Source organism: Salminus brasiliensis, chromosome 7 (genome assembly GCF_030463535.1).
Source record: "Salminus brasiliensis chromosome 7, fSalBra1.hap2, whole genome shotgun sequence".
Lineage (NCBI taxonomy): Eukaryota > Metazoa > Chordata > Actinopteri > Characiformes > Bryconidae > Salminus > Salminus brasiliensis.
Window position 1 is genome coordinate 40,156,703 of NC_132884.1, and position 10,856 is coordinate 40,167,558.

Sequence of the window (10,856 nt, forward strand, 5' to 3'; positions counted from 1 at the left end):
TGTGCTGTATGTTTTTTTAAGCAATTTAAAGGCAAATGCAAGTATATTTTTACTTAAATTATTACAACCAAAATCATGTAGCAGGTTCTGAGGTTAGGCAGAGTTTCCTTCTTTGTTTAGTAAGGGGGTTTCTCACTAAGCTACTTGCTTGCTTGTCAAACTTTTTTAGCGAGGCGCTTTGTGGGTTTGAGGTAACCTCTGAATTTCCAGTGCATACATGACTGTTTCTGTACTTTGTGGAGCGAGATAATAGTTATGGACTGTGAGTGCACCCTTAATACAGTGGATTTAGGGGCCGTCGGAAGACATTGAAAGAAGCCCCTTTAGGAAGTATGTCCTGTTTATATTTCACAGTGCATTTTGTCCACTGATTGCAATGGTCAGTTTTTGAAAATGACAGTGAATTCACACAAACACATCTTAGTTTTTCATTAAAATGTAGTTTAATATAAATCTGCATGCTTAAAATGAACATCAGCAATACGTACAGACTGGCAGTTTTTTAAATGCTCTTGTTTTTAGCTTTTTTATGGTTTCATGGTTTCATGGTTGATCTCGATGTAGTTTACATGTCCAGCAGTATTTACATTACAAAAACACTTTTGTAAAAGTTTACAGCAGTTATTACTTTAGATTGAATATCAGAATAAAAGCATTCTCCTTTTAAAGCCATACGCTGTGCTCACTGTTGTTTTTCCCCCAGTTAACCCAAACGCCATCACACTTAAAAAATAACATTAGCCCAGGAGGCCCTATTTCTGACTGAACACTGTAGGAACAGAACACTGTAAGATCATCGGTCATCAGTACTGAAGTGTTTTCAGCTTCAATCAGCCATGTGCAGCCTCAATGTCACATATTTCACACACACACACACACATACACACACAATAACAATGCATTAGGCTTTTGCTTCCAAAGGCACCCATTGTTATTTGTGGAATGAGTCAAAATCCTTGCCAACAAATAACTGGCCGTGATCATCGCCCGTTTGGTTTGCATGAGCTACCGTGACACATGTTGGTGTGTTTCTTAAGTTGCCAAGAGATTTATGATCTTATAAAGATCAAAAGAAAACTCTAACATCTTACAGCACCTGTAAACGATGAGATTACTGATGAGAGACAGATAAGATACCGATACTGTAGGGTTACTGTACAGCTACTGCTTTGACTCAGTGCTCAGGTCATCACACCACTTCTCGTATGCTTTGTAGAGGGTGTCATCACAGGTGTTGTTAAAGATTTCTGAAAAATAAAGAAAAATATTGTTACAGAACCAGATGTAAGAAGGTACGCAATATGGTCAAAAGTATTTGGACACCTGCTCATTCACTGTTTCTTCTAAAAAACAAAACAAAAAATCAGGGGGTATTAAAGTATTTAAGTATTTAGTAGTTTGTCCTGCTTTTGTTGAAATAACTGTTTCTACTGTCCCGAGAAGAAGGCAAGAGCGTCAGTGAGGTCAGGGTGGTGTCAGGATGATCACCACCCCACCGCATCCCATACTCCCCAACTCATTTAAGTAAAAGTATTGGATGGAGCACCTTGCTTTGATCCTTCTGGAGAACACAGTTCTTCCACTGCTCCACAGCTCAATGCTGGGGGGCTTTATACCCCTCTAGCCCATGCCTGGTATTATTAGGCAGCATGGTGCCAATAGGTTCATGTTGATCTGCTCCAGAGAGTCCTATTGTATTGACAGTACTTCTCAACAGGGGCTAGGCAAGCTGTGTGTGTGTGTGCATTTGCACATTGGTGTCAACAATGGGTGCATCGTAGAGTAGCTGAATGCATTCATTAGAAGGGGTGTCCACAAATATTTGGACCTATACTGTAGGTCACGCTAGAACTGGTATCTTAGCTGTTTTTTTATATATATATTTTACAATTTCATGAGGAATGGACCAATAGAAATGCTCCGAATTGACTCGGAATGAAATCTTTTCACACAAACTTCCATTGAATGTTAGGAATGTAGTTTCTACTCTGTTGCCATCTTAGAGATACAAGTTTTTGCATGACAGCCACAATATGTCAAGCATGTACCTGCTCTTCCAAGGCCTGTGGGTAAAGGCACCCTCATCAGGCCTCCAGAGTGCTGCAACCTGTCAGACAGAGCTTTCTGCACTAGAGCAAAGGTGAAGTCCTGATGCCACACTGGCAGCTCCAACCTGAGCATGCAGCGTATGATTCGGAGCTTTTCCACCTCTGTCAGGAGCCCCCTTTCACAGGCCACATACACCATGTAGGCCATGTCGATATTCACTGCCTCACCATGGAGCAGGCATGGCAGGACCTTCTGAGAGGAGAAAAAGGAGAAAAAGGGGGTTACCATCACATGCAAAACACTCATTCAGGAAAGGTATCAATTTGCGTTTATGGTGTTGAAGCTAACCAGGCTGCAGAATCTGAGTATTTCTTTTGTTCTGAAGCCAAGTTCGACTCCTCACAGACACACAGCCAAAGCCCAGAGGCAAATCCAACAAGGCACTATACTTGTTTCACAGGAACAATAATTCTCATTCTCATGTGAAACAAGTTCCTTGCCAGAGGAACTTGGCAATGTTTGGTTTTATCTTGATCACGTTAGATTAGAGAAGTGTAATAAGTGAACCTGTGCAGAAAATTTACCATTTCCAGCTCAGGACTGATCAAATGACCAAAATCGACCAGTCTATCAAGGTCATCTTCCCACAAATTTGGGGCCAACTCTTCCAGCATAGTTTCTATAGCAAGCTGTGTGGACACCAAGGCTGGATCAACGCGGTTGCCATGTAGTCCAATGGTCGACTGGAACTTGGAGTCCAGCAGAAACCTCCCCTTGGTCTCCAAAAGCTCAAACAAACCCCTGTGCTTCATGAGTGCCATCTAGAGGACAAACAAGGCAAGGCCTGTTAAAACAGCATGGTGAGCTTGATGTGTAAGAGGAATTGAATATTACTCCAACATACCTTGAGCATTTCTGCAAGACCATTGGATATGTGTCGGCGAGGCAGGCTTTGAATGAAAGCTTTGTCCAGGAATGCTGCGACTGGAGCAATGTAGGTACCCAACTTATTCTTGCAGCCTGCAAAGTTCACACCAGTCTTTGCCCCAACGCTGGCATCAATGTAGGACAGGAGGGTGGTGGGGACACGAATGTAGGGGGTACGCCTTCTGTAGAGGGAGGCAGCCAGGCCGACGATGTCCAAACACACTCCTCCCCCAATGGCAATGACGGGTTCGGTGCGTCTCTCGATGCCAAATCTGTGGAGCTCTTCCAAGATCTTCAGCACCATGTCCATGGACTTGTTCTCCTCTGTGGTAGGCAGGGGCAGGATTCTGTACAGGACGTTTCTGGTCTCCAGGTAGTCAGTGACCTGAGAACCATAGATGTTGTAGACAGTCTCATCCATGACTACAAAGCGCTTTATAGGCTTGGTATTGGAGCGGAAGGCCTCGAGCTGCTTGGGGTCCCTGATGTGGCCCATCAGGAGAGTGTCGTTGCTTGGATTCAGGAGATCATGTGTCTGGGTCACAGTGTAGGTGAAGGTGATTGGACTCACCACTGTCCACGAAATGCTGTGAGAGGAGGTGCTTTCATAGCTGCAACATTCAGACAAAACATGGAAGGTCATGCCAAATATATGATATACACTAATCTAGCATGGTCAATAAATTGGGATGCCCTGGAGCAGCTGGACATGAGCCTAAGGCAGGGGTGGGCAACAGGATGCTAGAGTCCAGCACAGCTTGGCTTACTAAACCTGGAAATGAACAGGTGAGTTGAATCAGGGGTGCTTGAGCAGGAAAAGCCCAAAAACTGTGCAGGAATCTGGCCCTCCAGGGCAGGAACTGCCCATCCCTGGCCTCAGGCCACCATGCCCAATGTCAAAAGTTGGCTAGAGGGATATGAAGACTGTACAGCACTGTAGAGGAACTACGTTCTCTGGATTGATGGATTCAGATGACTTGGAACATTGGTTGCAATCCAGAACTATTGTCCAAATATTATTCAGGAGGACCACCTGTCTTGTCCTTTACATTGTAGTCTTTGACCTACTCCCAACACACCTGATCCAGCTAATCAGCTACTTAACAAACCCGTATAACAAAGGTGCTTTGAGTGATGGACCACACCTCAATGAACCCAAAAATATGAACCCCAATCCATACCTTCCGTTTCTACCTCAACTTTGTGACGACACTTCTCACCCACCACCACCCCGTCTCCTCCCTCCTGTTTTAGCACTCACCCAAGATATTGGAGGGGGAGCCTTCACAAACCTTCCACAAGCGGCCCTAAACTCCAGCCCAGAAAGACTACTGAGTTTGCCCCCCTGTACCATCTCCTCGGGCGGGGTTCATGCTTGCCAAGACACATAAAACATGTCTCACATGACATTTGGGGGGTCTCAGGAAACCAGTGATATCTGGTTTGGGGGTCTCAGGAAAGCAATGATGTCTGTTTTGGGGGGTTTTAGGAAACCAGTGATGTCTGGTTTGGGGGGTCTCTGGAAACCAGTGATGTCTGATGCCTGCTGGTGTTCTTATGCAAAGTTAGGACACATTTTAGTGTGAATATCTTGCATATCAATCGTGTGGTCGTCCAATTTCATGAATTTCAGGTGCATGACAGCTATGCTTATTCCCTTGGCCTCACCCGGTTCCTGTCCTTAATTACCCTATTTATACTCCTATCCTGCCCTATCCTGTACTCCTGTCACAACATGCACATTAGGGAGTTTCACAGTGAACCTTTCTAGGACTGAAATAGACAGAAATGACAACTTCTGGGAGAACAGGATAAGGTTACTGTGATATGCACACTAAAATAATGTATATGTGCAGGTGGGGTCTCTAGGAATGGAGTTGGGAAACATCAGTCAGAGCTCCGATTGATCTACACTTCTTTAGGCAAATGAACTGAACTGCCATACTCACATTTTTGCAGCTGAGACTCGTCCCTTAAGGCTATGGCGTGAGGCCTTTTGCCGTTTCCACGTCCCTTTGCATTGGAGCAGGCTGAACTCCGTGCTTTTGGTGGCGCTCTGCTCCTCATCCATGTTCAGCTGCACCTCCTCCATTCTTTCCATGTTTCCAGCACCAATATATACGAATGGCAATGCTGAGGGTGGAGCTTACATAAGAGGAGTCAACTTCTGAAAATCTGGTTTTGTTTTTTTTCCCTCTCTTTTACGACAGGATTTTGTTTCACTAATCGTCACCTTACACAACGAGCACGGTGGCTTTAAGAGGTAGTCATGTAAGCGAGCAGTGCCTCAGGGCAATGTTATAAAACTATGCATTGATGTTATGTAGCCTGCGTTATGTTATATCAATACAGTAACCTGAAAAAAAAAGCATGTCAAAAAGAAAGACGTTGATACAGTATCTTCTGGAATTACTGGTACTTAAAACACAATTGATGTAAAAACCACTGTGGTTTACCAGCCTAATCACAGCCTTAAGATATGGGAAAACCCTCATCCTCAGTCCGGTAAAGTGCAGTGAGCCCTAAAAAGGCCATAAAGTCTAGAAAACTATTGCTGCAGTGCATGATTACATTTTCAAGCAGGACTGCAAGCTCCCACTGCAGGACCCAGTGAAGCTTGGTCTTCATACTCTTCATGTCTGATCTTCAGAACCATGTCCATGGACTTGTTCTCATCCATGGTAGGCAAGGGCAGGATTCTTAGCTACAGGACATTCCTGGCCACCACTTAGTCAGTGACCTGAGATCCATCCAAGACTACGATGTACTTGGTATTGGAGTGAAAAGCCTTGAGCTGCTTGAAAGGTTCTGGGTTGGGTTTGTGTCGTTGCTTGGATCCAGGAGATCATGTGTCTGGGTCACATTGTACGTGAACGTGATTGGACTCACCACTGTCCACAAAATGCTGTGAGAGGAGGTGCTTTCATAGCTGCAACATTCGGACAAAATATTGAAGGTCATGCCAAAGCCTAGGTGAGAGAAAACAAGAAAAACAAGCCTTGTTTTGCTGGGCTGCCATTGGCTGTATAGAATCATCAGTGGCATTTGACCAATGGTGAGTTTGGGTCCAAAATATCTGAAAAACCTTCTGTGCCTTAAAATTACCTCTATTCTGTTTCCTGTAGCATTTCCTGTGACCCTGCCAGGTAAAGGACTCAAGCCTGGCCCTCAGAGCCTTAAGACGTAGACCATATATTTACTGGTGTTTATATGTGAAGGGCCCAGGACCTCATCAACATGGCTTGTGGCTATGGCTGTGATGCTGGGCCAGGCTGGCAGCCAGTTTGTTAGCGTTACTAACATTGTGGTAGTGATCCACATATTTACTAGTGTTTAGTTGTGAAGGGCTCAGGTTTGCAGCTAACGCTGTGGCTGTGATGCTGGGCCAGTATGGCAGCCGGAATGATAGCGTTGCTAACACTGTGGTAGTGATCCACATATTTACTAGTGTTTAGATGTGAAGGGTCCATGACCTCATGAACATGGCTTGTACCTGTATTTTTTTTTTCATTAAATTATGTCTCTAGTTTATTTATGTGTATAATCTTTAACTTATGTTATATAGTCTAACTAGCAGTGGGTAAGTGTTTAAAGCTACTGTTATAAAACACTCTTACTCCTGCAGCTAATTCCCAAAAAGGCATGTAAACTAGGAGTACGAGTAAGACATAAGAAGACTGGCCCAGGATACAATTACCAGCTGTAACCAATTGTATAGTCAACTGCAAAGTTTACCTTTTCAGGCATATACAGTGAGGAAAATAAGTATTTGAACACCCTGTGAAAATCAATGTTAATATTTGGTACAGTAGCCTTTGTTTGCAAATACAGAGGTCAAACGTTTCCACATTTTTCACCAGGTTTGCACACACTGCAGCAGGGATTTTGGCCCATTCCTCCACACAGATCTTCTCCAGATCAGGCAGGTTTCTGGGCTGTCGCTGAGAAACACAGAGTTTGAGCTCCCTCCAAAGATTTTCTATAGGGTTTAGGTCTGGAGACTGGCTAGGCCACTTCAGAACCTTGATATGCTTCTTACGGAGCCACTCCATGGTTATCCTGGCTGTGTGCTTTGGGTCATTGTCATGTTGAAAGACCCAGCCACGACCCATCTTCAGTGCTCTGACTGAGGGAAGGAGGTTGTTCCCCAAAATCTCGCAATACATGGCCCGGTCATCCTCTCCTTAATACAGTGCAGTTGTCCTGTCCCATGTGCAGAAAAACACCCCCAAAGCATGATGCTTCCACCCTCATGCTTCACAGTAGGGATGGTGTTTTTGGGATGGTACTCATCATTCTTGGTCCTCTAAACACGGCGAGTGGAATTAAGACCAAAAAGTTCTATTTTGGTGTCATCTGACCACAGAACGTTCTCCCATGACTCCTCTGGATCATCCAAATGGTCATGGGCAAACCTAAGACAGGCCTGGACGTGTGCTGATTTAAGCAGGGGAACCTTCTGAGCCATGCATGACTGTAAACTATGACGTCTTAGTGTATTACCCACAGTAACCTTGGAAACAGTGGTGCCAGCTCTCTTCAGGTCATTGACCAGCTCCTCCCGTGTAGTTCTGGGCTGATTCCTCACCTTTCTTAGGATCATTGATACGCCACGAGGTGAGATCTTGCATGGAGCCCCAGTCCGAGGGAGATTGACAGTCATGTTTAGCTTCTTCCATTTTCTAATAATTGCTCCAACAGTTGATCTTTTTTCACCAAGCTGCTTGGCAATTGCCCCGTAGCCCTTTCTAGCCTTGTGGAGGTCTACAACTTTGTCTCTGGTGTCTTTGGACAGCTCTTTGGTCTTAGCCATGTTAGTAGTTGGAGTCTTACTGATTGTGTGGGGTGGACAGGTGTCTGTATGCAGCTAACGACCTCAAACAGGTGCTTCTAATTTAGAATAATAAGTGGAGTAGAGGTGGACTTTTTAGAGGCGGACTAACAGGTCTTTGAGGGCCAGAATTTTTGCTGATTGGCAGGTGTTATTTGCAGCAGTAACACACAAATCAATTATTAAAGAATCATACATTGTGATTTCTGGATTTTTTTTTTAGATTATGTCTCTCACAGTGGACATGCACCTAAGATGAAAATTTCAAATACTTCAAAATACTTAAAATGTTCTTCAAATGTTCAAATACTTAAACTCACTGTAAGTGTTAAAGGGTTCAGTGGGAGGAGACATCAACACAGAGGCTGACTGCGGTTCATACGGTTCACTGGCTTAGAGCAAGCTGTCATACGTGCCTAAAGAGAGCATGCTTTTCTTTATGGATGGAACAGGTATACAGGCACATAGTTCTGTGCAGAAAGTTTTAGGAACCTGCACAAAGGCCACTGAGTAGTTTCTTAGAAAAACAGTGATATGATATGATATGATATGATTATGCAAACATTTGTGATTTCATGAGTTTTAATCATTCTACCCTTCCCTCAGAAAGCTCAGTTTTATTTGTAGTTATCATCCAATAATTGCTTCAGCTAATCAATTTTGTCTTTCATTTTAGTAAATCAGCCAGATGTGAGCCTCTATATCTGACTGCTGGGGGCAGAATATGGACAAAATATGGACAAAAATATTGGGACACCTGCTTATTCACTGTTTCCTCTAATATCAAGGTTATTTAAAATACTTAATCTACTAGATTTTGGAGAGTTTGGAGCATTGCTGTGAGGATTCAATTGCATTCAGCAACAAGAGAGTTTGCAAGGCCTGAATGTTGGATGATCACAACCCACCTCTTCCAAAACTCTCCAACTCATCCCAAAAGTATTGGATGGAGCACTGACCATCATTCCAGAGAACACAGTTCTTCCACTGCTCCACAGCTCCTTAATGCTGGGGGCTTTATACCCCTCTAGCCCACGCCAGGCATTAGGCAGCATGGTGCCAATAGGTCCATGTTTACTATCTGCTCCAGAGAGTCTTAATCTATTTTCAGTACTTCTTTACAGAGACAAGCTGTGTGTGTATGTGTGCATTTGTACATTGGTGTCAGCAATAGGTGCGAATTAAAGTAATTGAATGCATTTATTAGAAGGGGTGTCCACAAACATTTGGACATACAGTGTACACCCAGAAGCTTTGGGACCCCGGGCAAAATGACATATTGTAATGAAGTTTCTCAGAACCTAATAAACTTCTCAGAACTGCCTAGACAGGTCAGGATGTGTCATGAGGCACTGTCATGATGAGAATTCCAGAGTGTGAAAAATGCACTGATCTGCACTGCATTCAGTGACAAGAGCGTTAGAGAGGTCAGAAATCTGGGTGATCACCACCCCACCTCATCATCCCACCAACTCTCCAACCCATCCCAAAAGTACTGGATGGACCTCCACCACCATCATTCCAGAGAACACAGTTCTTCCACTGCTCCAATAATTGCTTCAGCTAATCAATTTCGTCTTTCATTTTAGTAAATCAGCTAGAAGTGAGCCTCTATATCTGACTGCTGGGGGCAGAATATGGACAAAATATGGACAAAAATATAAACAACATAAACACTATTTGGACAAAAATATTGGGACACCTGCTTATTCACTGTTTCCTCCAAAATCAAGGTTATTTAAAATACTTAATTTACTCGATTTTGGAGTTTTGAGCATTGCTGTGAGGATTCGATTGCATTCAGCAACAAGAGAGTTTGCACTCTTCCAAAACTCTCCAACTCATCCCAAAAGTATTGGATGGAGCACTGACCATCATTCCAGAGAACACAGTTCTTCCACTGCTCCACAGCTCCTCAATGCTGGGGGGCTTTATTCCCCTCTAGCCCACACCTGGCATGAATGGGCATGGTTTATCTGCTCCAGAGAGTCCTATTCTACTGGCAATGCTTCTCTACAGAGACTAGATAAGCGGTGTGTGTGCATTTGCACATTGGTGTCAGCAATGAGTGCACCTTAAAGTATATAAATATTTGAAGGGTTTTTTTTCTCAGGACCTAATTCACTTCTTAGTTTACTGGCTTGACAGGTCACAATTTGTCAGGAGGAGCTGTCAGTTAATGAGAATTCCAGAGAGTCTGTAGGGGGCAGTGGTGGTCTGGTTCTTCAGTCATTTTGCTGTGTTATACAACCATGGTCTTCGTTAAGCATCTTCTGGAGATCTGAAGATGAAGTTGACTGTGGTTGTCCAACAGCAGTTATGGAGAACCGTGGAAGTCAAGGCAAGCTCTGGAAGGCCAAAACAACTCAGAACTGCTTCTATACTGGCGAGAAAAGCCAAGCAGGTAACTGACGTAGCTGACATAAGAGCGGCGGTGTACTGCTACTGTGAAGTGTCAATCACCAAGAGTCATTAGAGCAAAACTTGAACTGCGACCTTGAAGCAGAAAGCGTGGCATCTGAACCAACCAGAGGTGGTTTGGAAGAAACTGTACTGCTGTGAACCGATTACACAAATATGCTAATCTTTTGGCCACAATAACCACATCAACCGTTAAGTGTTGGAATGGGGTTGTTTTGCAGCCAGTGCAACAAGAAGATTTGCACAGACAGGTGGAGGAATGGATTTCAATAAAACGTGCAAAAGCAAATTGGAACAGAAACATGACTTTTACAACAGAACAATGTCCCAAAACATACTTTTTATGGACAAAAGTATTGGGACACCTTCTTATTCATTGCTTCATCTGAAATCAAGGGTATTAATAAAGGGCTGATCCTGCTTTTGTTGGAGTAACTGTTTCTACTGTCCAGGAAAGAAGGCTTTCTACTAGATTTTGGAGCAGCATTGCTGTGAGGATTACCTCACCTCACTTTATCCCCAACTCATCCCATCCAAAAGTATTGTATGGGGCACCATCCATCATTCCAGAGAACACAGTTCTTCTACTGCTCCACAGCTCAATGTTGGGTGGTTATACATAAACCAT

The 10,856-nt window shown here is 43.7% G+C and overlaps 1 protein-coding gene across 1 annotated transcript; it reads right to left on the reverse strand.

Annotated features, from left to right (window-relative positions):
• Positions 1-1,161: 1,161 nt before the first annotated feature.
• eevs (2-epi-5-epi-valiolone synthase) lies at positions 1,162-5,068 on the reverse strand. Its single transcript, XM_072683209.1, has 5 exons — positions 4,926-5,068; positions 2,954-3,587; positions 2,634-2,870; positions 2,049-2,301; positions 1,162-1,247 (listed from the first exon to the last, which is right to left on the reverse strand). The coding sequence occupies exons 1-5, from the start codon at positions 5,066-5,068 to the stop codon at positions 1,162-1,164; spliced, it is 1,353 nt and encodes a 450-aa protein (XP_072539310.1).
• Between the last annotated feature and the right edge of the window lie 5,788 nt (positions 5,069-10,856).